Source organism: Anomaloglossus baeobatrachus, chromosome 3, assembly GCF_048569485.1.
Source record: "Anomaloglossus baeobatrachus isolate aAnoBae1 chromosome 3, aAnoBae1.hap1, whole genome shotgun sequence".
NCBI classification, from domain to species: Eukaryota; Metazoa; Chordata; class Amphibia; order Anura; family Aromobatidae; genus Anomaloglossus; species Anomaloglossus baeobatrachus.
Genome location: NC_134355.1, coordinates 659,427,699 through 659,446,547, shown reverse-complemented (window position 1 = coordinate 659,446,547; position 18,849 = coordinate 659,427,699). Strand labels below are relative to the sequence as shown.

Here is an 18,849-nt window from a genome sequence, read left to right as displayed (position 1 = left end):
CCTGCCCGTGAGGGCTCACAGTCTACAGGGAATGGGTGATGGTACAATAGGTGAGGACAGAGCTGGTTGCGCAGTGGTCTACTGGACTGAGGGCTATTGTAGGTTGTAGGCTTGTTGGAAGAGGTGGGTCTTGAGGTTCCTCTTGAAGCTTTACACGGTAGGGGAGAGTCTGATATGCTGATAGGCTACAGTCCGGATTACCGGTTTTGTGCCCCGCTTTCATGCCTGTAAGGCTGTGTTCATATGTCTTTATGAAGATCGGCCTCACTGCAGGTCCTCTGAACCATCAGACCCATATACTCAGATAGTTTGGGTTAGGAGACCCTCTGTTGGTCTGGACGTTTCATTCCGTACAGTCAATGGGTGATCAAGTAGGAATAAGGCAGGTGGAGGATCACTTAATGGGGATAGTCAGCACAGAACGACTGCTCAAACCAAGCTCTGCACCTAGTAGAGGACATGGCCCTAATACTAATTGTGCCTTTTAGGCCCCAGATCATCAGTTTTCTGCCATAAAACTACTTAAAATATTGCAAAAAAAATTGTTGACATTTGATGTTTTTAGGCCAGTCCTGGCAAATTTTTGAAAAGGGTGGGGGAGGCCTAGGGGCCAGGAGTGGCCAAGCACGGCCAACAAATTCATCAACGCTTTACACACAAGAGTACCATAAGTTACAGCAGAAATGTTCTCCGGTCCCCAACAATCCTGGTGGTGACGCACGGCTTCTGAAAGACGTGCGGAATGTAGGCCCGCCGGCCTCGCACTGAATTCTTCACGTCTTATTCCTTCACACCGTTACTCGCGACCGGCGGAGAGAGTGTGTACAAATATATCGTAATGAGGCGCTCGGTGCACCCTGCGTGCGGCCAAACACTCAAGAGCACCTTCCCATGTACTTGTTGTCCTTCTATTTCCGTCCTCCTCGGGCTCTATAAAGCAAGAGCTGTCAATCAAGGAGAGATGGAGGAACAACAAGTACTTTATTTTTCAGACTGTAAAATGCTCCTTACCATTAGGTGCACTCTAGATTTAGACAGCAGAATATAGGAAAAATATTTTTCATATTTTTTTTAGAACATCCCTCATGGCGTAAAGTGTGGGGGGGTCATAAGCACTATGTTACGGTTGCTGTGGCACTGGAGACTATGTTCGGATTTCTTGCTACTCCACATGTGCGAGCGCTGGAGACTAAGTCCTATCTTGGAGCCATTGCACATGTGCGGGTGACATCATCGCTGACACGAGGTCACATGTCTCTGACATCTTCTAAGCTGATTGGCCGCTGGTCATGTGCTTGTGACACGTGGTCACATGTCTCTGACACCTTCTATGTCGATTGGTCGCTGGTCATGTGCTTTTGACGCTTTGCTCGGTGATAGGCCAGTGTGACGTCATTCCTGTCATTCTGGCAGCGGATTGGCTCTGGTGTCCTCCATCTTGGATGAGGCACAGAGTCTATATAAGACCCTGACGCACGCCGCCCGGCGCTCAGTCCTCTTGGTTCATGCATGAGAGTAGACGCTCTGTGCACGTCCCTCTAGGCATCTCACTGTCTATGCTAGGTGAGCGCTACCGGCAGGGTAACGTTCTTATACCTTACAGCTTCAGCTGCGGTCCGTATCCTTACATCTTAGTAGAGCGGACATAGGCAGGTGCCTGAGGCACATGGTCTGGCTGGGCCTTGTGATTCTACTCGTAGGTGGACGTTGCCGCTGGGGTAACGTTCCTTATACTGCGTCTGGCAGTTGTTCGTATCCTCGCACACTAGGGGAGCAAACAGAGGTAGGAGCTTTGTGCGGCTTGTGCTGCTGTCCGTCTCTTTTGCACCACTAGTGGAGCGGACCTAGGCAGGTGCCATATCCAGTGGTTCGTGTCCTCGCACACTAGTGGAGCGAACGCAGGTAGGAGCTTTGTGCGGCTTATGCTGCTGTCCGATTCCTGGCACCACTAGAGGAACGGACCTAGGTAGGTGCCATTTCACACTCACTGCTTTTGTCTCTGTGACCCTTAACAGAGACCATACCACACACCCTCCAAGTAAGGGAGGAATTGCCTTATTTACTAATTATATTCCTCTGTGAGTTTAACAGAGGTATTGCACTCTGCACTTGTGCTATTACTATTTACAGTGGCACACTTATATACCCCTTATCCTCTGCCATAGTCTGCAGCAGAGTCTTTGCACGGTGGACCCTGACTGTCTGATATTCCTTTGGGTTTTATTATCAGACAGCCCCCCGTAACACACTAATTGTAATGTTTTGGGGTAGAATAAGAAAGTAATAAATCTATTATTAATGGTTCTCTGCCGTGTGTATTCTACACACATCTCTGCTGTATGCACATTTACACTTACACACACAGCTCTGCTACATACACATTTACACTTACACACAGCTCAGCTACATGCACAGTTACACTTACACACAGCTCTGCTACATACACATTTACACTTACACACAGCTCTGCTACATACACATTTACACTTACACACAGCTCAGCTACATGCACAGTTACACTTACACACAGCTCTGCTACATACACATTTACACTTACACACAGCTCTGCTACATACACATTTACACTTACACACAGCTCAGCTACATGCACAGTTACACTTACACACACAGCTCTGCTACATACACATTTACATTTACACAGCTCTGCTACATACACATTTACATTTACACAGCTCTGCTACATACACATTTACATTTACACAGCTCTGCTACATACACATTTACACACACAGCTCTGCTACATACACATTTACATTTACACAGCCCTGCTACATACACATTTACACATACACACACACAGCTCTTCTACATGCACAATTACACTTACACACACAGCTCTGCTACATACACATTTATATAAAAATTGGAGGACAAGGAGTACAGTGCAAATAAGTTTAATAAAGGGTAACTGGCACAAGAAGGATTAGCGGCAGACAGGCCGGCAGGTAAAACAATTGTACATAATCACCAATATATGTTACATACATATAGAAAATTTAGTGAATCACAGGCTGGGTCAATGTTAATACATACAAAAAAGCATCCAGCACAATATTGGGCATGATATAAAGTTTAGACAATTGTTAGGATAAAAACCAGCACTAAATGAGTACTAAAGTACATATATGTACTCAGAGGTAGCAGGGATACATTCAGTGCATAAAATGAGACCCAAATATCACTTAGTAGGAAGCTACAGGTGCTGGTAAGGAAAAAACTCTGCAATGACAGAGTGAATGGTTAAACAAAAGTCAAGGCTCAACAGTCAAAAATGGACAGATTTAGCAACCATGAGGTGCTAAATGGATGCACATAAACAGTCAGGTATAGTTGTGAGACATAAACATTGAATTAAAACCCAGCCGATTGAGTAAACATACCCATAGAAAGTACAAAGCCGGCCTGATAGCAGCAGAGCGGACCCCCCGGTGAGAGCCCCCAACGTATATGTTTCACAATCTCTGTAATCGGATTATTTCATCAGGGGGAGGTCATTTACATTTACACACACAGCTCTGCGACATACACATTTACATTTACACAGCTCTGCTACATACACCTTTACACTTACACACACAGCTCTGCTACATACACATTTACACACACACACAGCTCTGCTACATACACATTTACACTTATACACACAGCTCTGCTACATACACATTTACATTTACACAGCTCTGCTACATACACATTTACACATACACACACAGCTCTGCTACATACACATTTACACTTACATACACAGCTCTGCTACATACACATTTACATTTACACACACAGCTCTGCTATATACACATTTACACTTACACACACAGCTCTGCTACATACACATTTACACTTACACACACAGCTCTTCTCTATGCAGATTAACACTTGCACACACAGCTCTGCTACATACACATTTACACTTACATACACAGCTCTGCTACATACACATTTACATTTACACACACAGCTCTGCTATATACACATTTACACTTACACACACAGCTCTGCTACATACACATTTACACTTACACACAGCTCTGCTACATAAACATTTACACTTACACACACAGCTCTGCTACATACACATTTACACTTACACACACACATCTCTGCTGTATGCACATTTACACTTACACACACAGCTCTGCTACATACACATTTACACTTACACACACAGCTCTGCTACATACACATTTACACTTACACACACAGCTCTGCTACATACACATTTACACTTACACACACAGCTCTGCTACATACACATTTACATTTACACACACAGCTCTGCTACATGCACAATTACACTTACACAGCTCTGCTACATACACTTTTACATTTACACACACAGCTCTGCTACATACACATTTACACTTACACACACACAGCTCTGCTACATACACATTTACACTTACACACACACATCTCTGCTGTATGCACATTTACACTTACACACACAGCTCTGCTACATACACATTTACACTTACACACACAGCTCTGCTACATACACATTTACACTTACACACAGCTTTGCTACATACACATTTACACTTACACACAGCTCTGCTGCATGCACAATTACACTTGCATACAGATCTCCTACATGCAGAGTTACACTTACATACACAGCTCTGCTCTATGCATATTAACACTTACAACCATAGCTCTGCTACATGCAGATTAACACTTACGTACACAGCTCTGTTACATGCACAGATACACTTGTAAACAGCTATACCACATGGACATTTACACTTACACAGCTCTGCTACATATACAGTTACATTTACATAAACAACTCTGCTATATGCACATATGCCCTTACATACACAGCTCTGCTATTTGCACAGAAATACACACAGCTCTGCTACATGCGCAGTTACACTTGCATATACAGCTCTGCCATATGCATATATACACTTGCACACAGCTCAGCTACATGCACATTTACACACACACACACACACACACACACACACACACACACTCTATACATTTCCACATCATACAGTTCCTTATTGAGAGATGAACGCAGACTGCAGGAGCTGTGTCTGAAGGATCTTCTACTCGATTAACTGAAGGACCTTTCAGCGTGATAAGTCACATGAGCTGAAAGGTTGTGAAATTACTGGTCTGATGGGTCATCAGCTGCACAGCTCCTGCAGCGTCCGTCCAGCTCCCGGCAGCTTGCTCTCCTGCTCTGCACTGATCACATAGATCAGTGTGGGGCAGGAGGAGAGAGGGCGACTGTCTGCAATCAGGGAGGACATTGTATCCGCGTTCACCTTAATCACAAGAAGCTGCCTCTGGACTATAAGACACACACTTTTTGGCAGGAGTTTTTCTTGTTAAAAAGGTCATTGTATAATTCAATTAATACGGCATGTGAGAAGCTGCACTGAACTGTTTGGCTACACCCAGGGTGCACTGAGCTATTTAGCTACACCCAGGGTGCACTGAGCTGTTTGGCTACACTCAGGGTGCACTGAGCTGTTTGGCTACATCCGGGGAGCACTGAGCTGTTTGGCTACACCCAGGGTGCACTGAGCTGTTTGGCTACACCCAGGGTGCACTGAGCTGTTTGGCTACACCCAGGGTCCACTGAGCTGTTTGGCTACACCCAGGGTGCACTGAGCTATTTGGCTACACCTAGGGTTCACTGAGCTGTTTGGCTACACCTAGGGTGCACTGAGCTGTTTGGCTACACCTAGGGTGCACTGAGCTGTTTGGCTACACCTAGGGTGCACTGAGCTGTTTGGCTACACCTAGGGTGCACTGAGCTGTTTGGCTACACCCAGGGTGCACTGAGCTATTTGGCTACACCTAGGGTTCACTGAGCTGTTTGGCTACACCTAGGGTGCACTGAGATGTTTAGCTACACCCAGGGTGCACTGAGCTATTTGGCTACACCTAGGGTGCACTGAGCTGTTTGGCTACACCCGGGGTGCACTGAGCTGTTTGGCTACACCTAGGGTGCACTGAGCTGTTTGGCTACACCCAGGGTGCACTGAGCTGTTTGGCTACACCCAGGGTCCACTGAGCTGTTTGGCTACACCCAGGGTGCACTGAGCTATTTGGCTACACCTAGGGTTCACTGAGCTGTTTGGCTACACCTAGGGTGCACTGAGATGTTTAGCTACACCCAGGGTGCACTGAGCTATTTGGCTACACCTAGGGTGCACTGAGCTGTTTGGCTACACCTAGGGTGCACTGAGCTGTTTGGCTACACCTAGGGTGCACTGAGCTGTTTGGCTACACCTAGGGTGCACTGAGCTATTTGGCTACACCCAGGGTGCACTGAGCTATTTGGCTACACCCAGGGTGCACTGAGCTTTTTGGCTACACCCAGGGTGCACTGAGCTGCTTGGCTACACCTAGGGTGCACTAAGCTGTTTGGCTACACCCAGGGTGCACTGAGCTGTTTGGCTACACCTAGGGTGCACTGAGCTGTTTGGCTACACCCAGGGTGCACTGAGCTGTTTGACTACACCTAGGGTGCACTGAGCTACTTGGCTACATCCGGGGTGCACTGATCTATTTGGCTACACCTAGGGTGCACTAAGCTGTTTGGCTACACCCAGGGTGCACTGAGCTGTTTGGCTACACGTAGTGTGCACTGAGCTGTTTGGCTACACGTAGTGTGCACTGAGCTGTTTGGCTACACGTAGTGTGCACTGAGCGGTTTGGCTACCTAGGGTGCACTGAGCTGTTTTGCTACACCTAGGGTGCACTGAGCTGTTTGGCTACACCCAGGGTGCACTGAGCTGTTTGGCTACACCCAGGGGCAACTGAGCTGTTTGGCTACACCTAGGGTGCACTGAGCTGTTTGGCTACACCCAGGGTGCACTGAGCTGTTTGACTACACCTAGGTTGCACTGAGCTGTTTGGCTACACGTAGGATGCACTGAGCGGTTTGGCTACATCTAGGGTGCACTGAGCTATTTAGCTACACCCAGGGGCAACTGAGCTGTTTGGCTACACCTAGGGTGCACTGAGCTGTTTGGCTACACGTAGGATGCACTGAGCGGTTTGGCTACATCTAGGGTGCACTGAGCTGCTTGGCTACACCCAGGGTGCACTGAGCTGTTTGACTACACCCAGGGTGCACTGAGCTACTTGGCTACACCTAGGGTGCACTGAGCTATTTAGCTACACCCAGGGTGCACTTAGCTGCTTGGCTACATCCGGGGTGCACTGAGCTGTTTGGCTACACCCAGGGTGCACTGAGCTATTTAGCTACACCCAGGGTGCACTGAGCTGTTTGGCTACACCCGGGGTGCATTGAGCTGTTTGGCTACATTCAGGGTGCACTGAGCTGCTTGGCTACACCCAGGGTGCACTGAGCTATTTGGCCACACCCATTAGTTATTATTAGTTCTATGAGGTGCTCTTTTTGAACAGTTATTGTGTGCTGACACACTCTTTTAAAGGGGTTGTGATATTTAGAAAATTTGACACCAAAACATTCCAATAGTGTAAAATAAAAACCAGATCTTACTCCCCTCTCCCCGGGTCCAGTGCCGGATCCCTGCCTCTCCAGCCTCAGTGTTTTGTCTGCAGCAGTGACTTCATATCGGCTCTCACATCACCGCTGCAGCCCATTACTGAGCTCCATGGCTCTGCTGATGCGGACAGCATAAGCTATTGAGCTCTGTGATTGGCTGCAGCGGTGATATATGCTGCCGACGTGATGCCATGGCTGCAGACAATCACTGCACTCAATGGCTTTGTTGATGTGGACAGCACAAGAAGTTGAGCTCTGTGATTTGACTGCGGCTGCGATTAAAAGCTGCAGTCAATCACTCTGCGCTGCCTCTTCTCCCTCCGGACCTGCTGCTCCAGGTCTGTATGACCGACCACCTCCCACCCAATCAGATGTCATTGTCCATGGGGCCTGGGGGTGGATCCTGCAGCCGCACTCATCACATTATGAGTAGCCCCTACAGCAAGAGGGAGACCCCTGCACTTCTGGGTGTGTCTCCCTTACGGTGTCTGCAGAAATAATGGGGCTCATCTCCTTGTACAGCGCTGGCTGGGTAACATCACACAACTGCTTCTAACATTTCCATGCGTTTTACCTCACAGCACATGCCGAAATTTAACTCCATTTCAATCAGCGGGTATCACATGCAGGAGGCCGGCGCAGACGCGGTTCTGGAGCTGGCGTACACCGTCGCTGACGGGCTGGAGTACTGCCGGACAGGGCTGAAAGCCGGGCTCACCATCGATGAATTCGCACCTAGGTAAGAAGTGTGACCAGTGACTTCATGTGATGTACACAGTGACTGCACCAGCAGAATAGTGAGTGCAGCTCTGGAGTATAATACAGGAGGTAACTCAGGATCAGTACAGGATAAGTAATGTAAAGTAATGTAAAGTAATGTAATGTATGTACACAGTGACTGCACCAGCAGAATAGTGAGTGCAGCTCTGAAGTATAATACAGGATGTAACTCAGGATCAGTAATGTAATGTATGTACACAGTGACTGCCCCAGCAGAATAGTGAGTGCAGCTCTGGAGTATAATACAGGAGGTAACTAAGGATCAGTAATGTAATGTATGTACACAGTGACTGCAACAGCAGAATAGTGAGTGCAGCTCTGGAGTATATTACAGGATCAGTAATGTAATGTAATGTATGTATACAGTGACTGCACCAGCAGAATAGTGAGTGCAGCTCTGGAGTATAATACAGGAGGTAACTCAAGATCAGTACAGGATCAGTAATGTAATGTATGTACACAATGACTGCACCAGCAGAATAGTGAGTGCAGCTCTGGAGTATAATAAAGGATGTAACTCAGGATCAGTAATGTAATGTATGTACAGTGACTGCACCAGCAGAATAGTGAGTGCAGCTCTGGAGTATAATACAGGAGGTAACTCAGTATCATTACAGGATCAGTAATGTAATATATGTACACAGTGACTGCACCAGCAGAATAGTGAGTGCAGCTCTGGGGTATAATACAGGATGTAACTCAGGATCAGTAATGTAATGTATGTACACAGTGACTCCACTAGCAGAATAGTGAGTGCAGCTCTGGAGTATAATGCAGGAGGTATCTGAGGTTCAGTAATGTCTGTATCTTGTGCTTCGCTCAGGTTGTCTTTCTTCTGGGGTATTGGAATGAATTTCTATATGGAAATTGCAAAAATGCGAGCCGGTCGGAGGCTTTGGGCTCATCTGATTGAGAAGAACTTTCAGCCCAAGGACAAGAAATCTCTGTTGCTGCGCGCACACTGTCAGACGTCGGGGTGGTCACTTACAGAGCAGGTGAGGACCCTGCAGTGGGCGCAGAGCGTCACCTGTAAGTACTGTTGCCGGATGGAGCCGTTCTGTGTGTGATCACTGACTCATTGGGTGTCTCCTTTGCAGACCTTTTATATCACGCAGATAGCTTTGCATGGGGGCTGTAGACACCAAACGAGAGGATGTGTCACGGGCGGGGGCGCAGGCCACGGCCAGTGGGGAGCTACTCGAGGCGCTCGGATCCGGGATTGTGGCTGTGGCTCGAGTGGCAGCCGGATCCGGGGCTTGCGCAGCAGCCCGTCCCCCCCAACAATATAAAGGGGGTATTTACAGGGGAGAGATTGTCAGTGACGCCACCCGTGGGTTGCGGTGAGGGTTGGTGACACCGCCGCTGCCTTTGTATGGGACGCCCGGGGCTGATAGAGCAGGGCAGCAAGATGGTATCCCCTCCACGGGTAGGGGAGGTGTAGTCCCGGGGCCCAGGTGTAGGTGGAGTGGAATGCTGGGACGCTGTCTGCAGGCTGGACCGGGTGACACTGGTGTACTCACTGTTTGGGAATAAATCACTCAGAGTCCAAGTAGTAAACCAAGTGCCGGATACCTGTAGCCTCCGGAGGGGTGTGTTTGGGTCCCACACACCGGTAGACAGGACAGGGGCCCTTCCTCCTGCACTTCAGTGTTTTTGTCTTGTGTGTTGACTAGTCCGCATGGAACGGGAAAAGTCCGCTTCCGGTGTCTTTGCTGTGGGAGCTGTTGCCTGCGAGATCTTACCCTTGGGATCTTTGCAGGCACTTGCAGACGCCCTATCCCCCACATTGGGCTTCCGTCTCGCTCTATCTGGGCTCTCTGGTGGGACAAGACGTGGAATCTTATGCCCTGCTGGCTAATTGACAAGGGGCTTGAAGCAGTCTTCAACCTAGGGTCCAGGTACCCCGACTGTGCACGGCCTCCGGACCAGATTCCCGCTGTCGGCACCGGCCGGCTACAACCCTGCCCCGGTCCACTTAAGGTCTCCCGTTACCGGATCTCTGTCGCCTGTGGCCCTGCCCTGCCGTCTGCCACCTAGTCAGCTCAGGTAGTCCGGTAGTCCGGGAGCTACAACCCCCGACTACCACTGCACTCCTCTCACTTCCACTCTCCAGACTCTAACTGCGGTGTTCCCTCCCCTGACACCTCAGGACCCCTAGGTGGGCGTCACCATCTGCCTGGCCCCGCCCACTGGTGTGTCCCTATTGTCATGGGGGGTGAATAGGCTTTGCTGGCTGTTGTGTACCTGGGTGTGGGTTTGTGTTGTAAGGCCAAGGAGGATGGAGTCCTTCACCTGGAAGATTTGTGCAGTCTGTGACAACCTGGTTTTTCCAGGGCGTCACAGATGCATTTGTGGATCCGGTCACAGGATTATGTTCTCCATCTGCAGGATCCGTACAACAATGTGATCCGCACCGTGATTGAAGCCATGGCCGCAGTGTTCGGGGGCACGCAGTCGCTCCACACTAACTCGTTTGACGAGGCCTTAGGCCTACCCACTGTGAAGAGCGCGCGGATCGCACGTAACACCCAGATTATAATACAGGAGGAATCCGGGATCCCCAAGGTGGCCGACCCCTGGGGGGGATCCCACATGATGGAGTGCCTGACTGAGGACGTCTACCAGGCGGCTCTGAAGGTGAGCGCAGATGTAGCAGAGCCGGACCCTCCTTCAGCACCTCTGCTGCTTTCCTACGTACTTTGCTACACCTCATTGTGCTGAAGATCTGTGCTCACTGATTAGCAGTTTTATTTGGGCATTGTTTTTCAGTATTATTTTGCTGCACTGTACTTACTGTATGTCGTATGGGCACTATATGACCATATTATGCATTATATGACGGTCAGATCAGCTCTTTCGTACTTTGTTCGACGGACAGCAGCTTTAACCCTTTGTCTTCTTTTCCCCATGGTGTCTTTCCTAAGCTAATTAATGAGATAGAAGAGATGGGTGGAATGGCCCGAGCCGTGGCCGAGGGAATCCCAAAACTGCGCATAGAGGAGTGTGCGGCCCGGAGACAGGCCAGGATCGATTCAGGTGAGAGGTGACACAGCAGATTATATATGTTACGTCACCGCTGCAGTGTCAGTATGGATATTACTGATGTCTTTATCATTGCATCATTGTAGATTGCAATTGTGCAATATTTTACCGAAATTGCTGTAACCTAAATGATCCCTGTACCATCACACAACTCACTATGTCTTTGGAGTGTGGGATGAAACCCACACAAACACAGAGCTAACCCCAGCGCTGCAAAGCAAGAGTGCTAACCACTGAGCCCCCGTATAGTGCTAACCACTGAGCCCCCGTACGGTGCTAACGGCCGAGCCCCCGTACGGTGCTAACGGCCGAGCCCCCGTACGGTGCTAACGGCCGAGCCCCCGTACGGTGCTAACGGCCGAGCCCCCGTACGGTGCTAACGGCCGAGCCCCCGTACGGTGCTAACGGCCGAGCCCCGGTACAGTGCTAACGGCCGAACCCCGGTACAGTGCTAACGGCCGAGCCCCAGTACAGAGCTACCGGCCGAGCCCCGGTACAGTGCTAACTGCTGAGCCACTACACAGTGCTGTCCACTGCCTGTTGTCAAGTGCAATCCTTCTCTAGCAGCAGAAATGCTAAGGCAGAGTACTAGAAGGGGGGTCAGATCTTTGTTTACAAGAAATGTGTCTCTTTGTCTATCTCTAGGTAGTGAGGTTGGTCTGTTTCTCTACGGAAAGTGGAGGCGGATCTCTGTCTCTACGGAAAGTGGAGGCGGATCTCTGTCTCTACGGAAAGTGGAGGCGGATCTCTGTCTCTACGGAAAGTGGAGGCGGATCTCTGTCTCTACGGAAAGTGGAGGCGGATCTCTGTCTCTACGGAAAGTGGAGGCGGATCTCTGTCTCTACGGAAAGTGGAGGCGGATCTCTGTCTCTACGGAAAGTGGAGGCGGATCTCTGTCTCTATGGAAAGTGGAGGCGGATCTCTGTCTCTACGGAATGTGGAGGCGGATCTTTGTCTCTACGGGAAGTGGAGGCTGATCTCTGTCTCTACGGAAAGTGGAGGCTGATCTCTGTCTCTACGGAAAGTGGAGGCGGATCTCTGTCTCTACGGAAAGTGGAGGCGGATCTCTGTCTCTACGGAAAGTGGAGGCGGATCTCTGTCTCTACGGAAAGTGGAGGCAGATCTCTGTCTCTACGGAAAGTGGAGGCGGATCTCTGTCTCTACGGAAAGTGGAGGCGGATCTCTGTCTCTACGGAAAGTGGAGGCGGATCTCTGTCTCTACGGAAAGTGGAGGCGGATCTCTGTCTCTACGGAAAGCGGAGGCGGATCTCTGTCTCTACGGAAAGTGGAGGCGGATCTCTGTCTCTACGGAAAGTTGAGGCGGATCTCTGTCTCTGCGAAAAGTTGAGGCGGATCTCTGTCTGTATGGAATGTGGAGGCGGATCTCTGTCTCTACGGAATGTGGAGGCGGATCTTTGTCTCTACGGGAAGTGGAGGCGGATCTCTGTCTCTACGGAAAGTGGAGGCGGATCTCTGTCTCTACGGAAAGTGGAGGCGGATCTCTGTCTCTACGGAAAGTGGAGGCGGATCTCTGTCTCTACGGAAAGTGGAGGCGGATCTCTGTCTCTACGGAAAGTGGAGGCGGATCTCTGTCTCTACGGAATGTGGAGGCGGATCTTTGTCTCTACGGGAAGTGGAGGCTGATCTCTGTCTCTACGGAAAGTGGAGGCTGATCTCTGTCTCTACGGAAAGTGGAGGCGGATCTCTGTCTCTACGGAAAGTGGAGGCGGATCTCTGTCTCTACGGAAAGTGGAGGCGGATCTCTGTCTCTACGGAAAGTGGAGGCGGATCTCTGTCTCTACGGAAAGTGGAGGCGGATCTCTGTCTCTACGGAAAGTGGAGGCGGATCTCTGTCTCTACGGAAAGTGGAGGCGGATCTCTGTCTCTACAGAAAGTGGAGGCGGATCTCTGTCTCTACGGAAAGTGGAGGCGGATCTCTGTCTCTACGGAAAGCGGAGGCGGATCTCTGTCTCTACGGAAAGTGGAGGCGGATCTCTGTCTCTACGGAAAGTGGAGGCGGATCTCTGTCTCTGCGAAAAGTTGAGGTGGATTTCTGTCTCTATGGAAAGTGGAGGCGATCTCTGTCTCTACGGAATGTGGAGGCGGATCTCTGTCTCTACGGGAAGTGGAGCCGGATCTCTGTTTCTATGGAATGTGGAGGCGGATCTCTGTCTGTATGGAATGTGGAGGCGGATCTCTGTCTCTACGGAATGTGGAGGCGGATCTTTGTCTCTACGGGAAGTGGAGGCGGATCTCTGTCTCTACGGAAAGTGGAGGCGGATCTCTGTCTCTACGGAAAGTGGAGGCGGATCTCTGTCTCTACGGAAAGTGGAGGCGGATCTCTGTCTCTACGGAAAGTGGAGGCGGATCTCTGTCTCTACGGAAAGTGGAGGCGGATCTCTGTCTCTACGGAAAGTGGAGGCGGATCTCTGTCTCTACGGAAAGTGGAGGCGGATCTCTGTCTCTACGGAAAGTGGAGGCGGATCTCTGTCTCTACGGAAAGTGGAGGCGGATCTCTGTCTCTGCGAAAAGTTGAGGTGGATTTCTGTCTCTATGGAAAGTGGAGGCGATCTCTGTCTCTACGGAATGTGGAGGCGGATCTCTGTCTCTACGGGAAGTGGAGCCGGGTCTCTGTTTCTATGGAATGTGGAGGCGCATCTCTGTCTGTATGGAATGTGGAGGCGGATCTTTGTCTCTACGGGAAGTGGAGGCTGATCTCTGTCTCTATGGGAAGTGGAGGCTGATCTCTGTCTCTACGGGAAGTGGAGGCTGATCTCTGCCTCTACGGGAAGTGGAGGCGGATCTCTGTCTCTATGGGAAGTGAAGGCTGATCTCTGCCTCTACGGGAAGTGGAGGCAGATCTCTGTCTCTCTCTAAAGGAAGTGGACATGGGTTTGTGTTCCTCCACTGAAAGTGGAGGTGGGTCTTTGCCTCCTTAGAAGTGGCGCGTCCACTAGATGTACCGATCAATTCAAACGCTTTACCTGGCTCCACATGATTGCCCTGGTGCGGTGGCAATGGGTAATACTTTTAGGCTTGATGTCAGCTGTGAATTGACAGCTGACATCAAACCCAAGGGTTAGTAATGGAGAGGTGTCTATCAGACACCCACATTACAAATCTGGCAAACAGAGTTAAAAAAAAAAATACAACCCACAGACACGGGGAAAAAAAGTTTATTTAAATAAACCCTCCCCCCGCATGTCCTCATTCACCAATTTATTATTACAAAAAATCGTCAACATTCCAACGGAATCCATCGATGCCTATGGAGCTGCGTTCTTAGTACTTTCTCATAACAAAGCTTCATAGGAATTGATGGACATCGTGGGTCTCTACTTAATTGGATTACACCGAACGTCCCCTTGGAAACTTCCCGGGGGTGAACGAGGGCGTCTGGAGGGGAGTGCTTATTCTAATAAACTTTTTTTTCTATGCGGTGTGCGTATGTGTATGTGCTTTTTTAATACCAGCCCCTCAGCTTTCTGCTTTACCTTTGCTGGTTATCAGAAATAGGGGTGACCCCCACATCATTTTTTAAAAAAAAATACTTATCTAAAACATTTAAAAAATAAATAAATAAATAAAAAATAAATGGCGTAAGATCCCCTCTATATCATATATCCAGCCAAGGTAAAGCTGACAACTAAGGGTTGCAGCCCCCAGCCATCTGCTTTACCAGCACTGGTCATTAAAATAGGCTGGAGTCCACATTATTTTTTTTTTATTTACTCTTTATTGGGGACAGGCAACTTCTGTGTACAATAACGCTTTTTGATTGGCAGCACTGCAGCCTTTCAACAAACTTTATTAACATACAAAGAAACAATGCCCAAACACGGAATTTTTTTTTTAAGTTTTTGTTCGAGTCCATGACCTTTACAATTTGGGTTCACTTATCCCCAATAAAGACAAACCAAAAAGGTGCAGTTGGAAAACTTACATATCAGAGACTGGTCCCTACAACAACTACAGTTTTATCTCTTTAGGGTTTGAGGGCAGCAAGACCAAGTTTTGGGTGAAAGGACAGGTCATCTTGGACACTGGCTTTGAGATTTCGGGGCTGTGGTCTTTTCTTTCCAAGTCCTAAATTGGAAAATTTGCTAATATATTTGCTGAATGACCAGCAGGTGGCAGTATTGTATCATAAGCCTATCCATAGGGCTTACTAATAACTTACCAGCTCTGCTACATCTGCACTATCAGGATGAATAGACACGGCCAGTGAAGTGTGGTCCTAGGAAGGATGAGGTTTTAGTTTAAATGAACATTTTAGGCACCATTAAACCAAGGATGAGCACTACATAATTGTATGGGGTGTTCTAGCACATATAATGCTGCCAGTGTCAGTCTCGCATTCTACTCCTAAACAAAGGGGAGGCTCAGGATGAACATTTTGTTTATAGCATCCATGAATTGATGACTTACTAATACGATGACATCTGCAGGTTCTGAAGTGATCGTCGGCGTGAACAAATACCAGCTGGAAAAGGAGGAGACGGTCGAGGTCCTCGCCATTGATAATACCGCTGTTCGGAACCGACAAATTGAAAAGCTGAAAAGGGTAAGAAGAAGCGCAAGGGGAGTAATAATACCCAGTAGTGCTGCGGAAATAATCTATTGCGGTCTGTGAGGGGGTCGAAAATAGAAAACATCCGCAGAGAGATCAGCTCCCAGCCACCAAGCGTCGTGAATCCCATCCCTCCCCACATCCCATCCAGCTCACTCTCCACATTTGACCCAGTCACAGAGGAGGAAGTCTCCAGGCTCCTCTCTTTTTCTCGTCCTACCACTTGCCCTTCTGATCCCTTCCCCTCACCTCTTCTCCAGTCCCTCTCTCCGGTTGTCACTACTCACCTAACTAAAATCTTCAATCTCTCTCTCGCTTCTGGTATCTTCCCCTCCTCCCTCAACACTCTATCATTACTTATTTATTAAGAAAACCTTCCCTTGATCCGTGCTGCACAAGCAACTACAGACCAGTCTCCAATCTCTCCTTCATCTCCAAACTCTTGGAGCGCCTGGTCTACTCTCGTCTCACCCGCTACCTCTCCTCTCACTCTCTTCTAGATCCTTTACAGTCTGGCTTCCGCCCTTTACACTCAACGGAAACTGCTCTGGTCAAAGTGACCAATAACCTATTGACAGCAAAACGTAACGGTGACCACTCTCTGCTTACCCTTCTTGACCTCTCTGCCGCCTTCGACACTGTTGACCACCATCTCCTTCTCTCTATGCTCCATTCTATCGGCCTAAAGGACACTGTTCTTTCCTGGTTCTCTTCCTTTCTTTCTGGCCGTTCATTTAGTGTATCATTTGCTGGCTCCACATCTTCTCCTCTTCCTCTCACTGTTGGGGTCCCTCAAGGTTCAGTTCTTGGCCCTCTTCTCCCTCTACACTGCCCCAATTGGAATGACCATCAGCAGATTTGGCTTCCAGTACCATCTTTATGCTGATCACACACAGCTATACACCTCATCCTCTGAGCTCACCCCCGCTGTGCTACAGAACACCAGTGACTGCCTGACTGCAGCTTGCAATGTCATGTCTGCTCTCTATCTGAAACTTAACCTTTCCAAAACTGAACTTCTTTTCCCTCCATCTCCCAACCTTCCTAAACCTGACATCTCCCTCTCTGTGTGTGGCACAACGATAAGTCCTAGGCAGCAGGCCCGCTGTCTGGCTGTTATACGTGACACTGATCTCTCCTTCACCTCCCACATACAATCTCTTGCCCGCTCCTGCCGCTTGCACCTCAAGAACATCTCTAGAATCCGCCCCTTTCTCACAATGGAAACGACAAAAACCCTCACCGTGGCCCTAATCCACTCTCGCCTTGACTACTGTAACTCTCTATTAATTGGTCTCCCCCTAACTAGACTCTCTCCTCTACAGTCCATCCTGAATGCAGCAGCCAGGGTCACCTATCTGGCTAACCGCTACTCGCATGCCTCTGCTCTGTGCCAGTCATTGCACTGGCTGCCCATATATCACAGGATCCAACTCAAACTGCTTGTTCTTACCCACAAAGCTATCCACAGTGCAGCACCCCCTACATCTCCACCCTCCTCTCTGTCTATCACCACAAAGCTCTCCACAGTGCGGCACCCCCTACATCTCCACCCTCCTCTCCATCACCACAAAGCTCTCCACAGTGCAGCACCCCCTACATCTCCACCCTCCTCTCTGTCTATCACCACAAAGCTCTCCACAGTGCGGCACCCCCTACATCTCCACCCTCCTCTCTGTCTATCACCACAAAGCTCTCCACAGTGCGGCACCCCCCTACATCTCCACCCTCCTCTCTGTCTATCACCACAAAGCTCTCCACAGTGCAGCACCCCCTACATGTCCACCCTCCTCTCTGTCTATCACCACAAAGCTCTCCACAGTGCGGCACCCCCCTACATCTCCACCCTCCTCTCTGTCTATCACCACAAAGCTCTCCACAGTGCAGCACCCCCTACATCTCCACCCTCCTCTCTGTCTATCACCACAAAGCTCTCCACAGTGCAGCACCCCCTATATCTCCACCCTCCTCTCTGTCTATCACCACAAAGCTCTCCACAGTGCAGAACCCCCTACATCTCCACCCTCCTCTCTGTCTATCACCACAAAGCTCTCCACAGTGCAGCACCCCCTATATCTCCACCCTCCTCTCTGTCTATCACCACAAAGCTCTCCACAGTGCAGAACCCCCTACATCTCCACCCTCCTCTCTGTCTATCACCCCACCCGTTCTCTACGCTCTGCAAATGACTTTCGACTAACACCCACACTAATTCGAACCTCCCACTCCCGAATCCAAGACTTCTTCCGAGCTGCACCAAACCTCTGGAACGCTCTACCCCGAGAAGTTAGGACGAATCACAACTTACTCAGCTTCAGATGCACCCTAAAAACGCATCTTTTTAGGGCGGCCTATCACACTCCCCAATCAAATTCAATTCACACAGTCCCTCTACAACTTCTCACAACATAAACCCACGTCAAACTCCAGACTTGTACCTTGCCCGACATATCTCATTGCAGATTGTAAGCTCTCACGAGCAGGGTTGTCTTTTTTCCCTTTAAATATTGTATTTTCTATAACCGTTACTTGTTTGTATATGAACCTCCTGAATTGTAAACCGCTGCGGAATATGTTGGCGCTACAGAAATAAAGATTATTATTATTATCCTTTGTACCCCTATTTGTGACTATTTTGGGGGAATCTTGGCCAACAAATATGGTTATTTTCTTAATTATGTGGTCAGGGTTGGGACTATAGCACAATTACTCTATTATCTATTCTATTCACTATTATCTCTGCTTTAACCCCTTCAGCCCCAGGGCACGTTCTGTTTTTCCGTGTTTTTTTTTGCTCCCCTTCTTCCGAGAGCTGTAACTTTTTTTTATTTTTCTGTCAATCTTGCCACATGAGGGCTTGTTTTTTGCGAGACAAGTTGTACTTTTAGATGAAACCATAAGTTTTACCATATAGTATACTGGAAAACAGCAAAAATATTCCAAG

General features: G+C 48.9%; 1 protein-coding gene across 2 annotated transcripts in view; it reads left to right on the top strand.

Moving 5' to 3' along the window:
• Positions 1-18,849, top strand: part of MMUT (methylmalonyl-CoA mutase) — a 107,491-nt gene that overhangs the window by 26,417 nt on the left and 62,225 nt on the right. Inside the window, exons 4-8 of one of the 2 annotated variants that reach the window (XM_075341187.1) lie at positions 8,095-8,252; positions 9,117-9,288; positions 10,682-10,930; positions 11,218-11,329; positions 15,784-15,899. In XM_075341187.1, coding sequence (XP_075197302.1) covers positions 8,095-8,252; positions 9,117-9,288; positions 10,682-10,930; positions 11,218-11,329; positions 15,784-15,899 — 807 coding nt within the window. The remainder of the gene's footprint in view (positions 1-8,094; positions 8,253-9,116; positions 9,289-10,681; positions 10,931-11,217; positions 11,330-15,783; positions 15,900-18,849) is intronic. The other variant, XM_075341189.1, reaches the window with a different exon arrangement.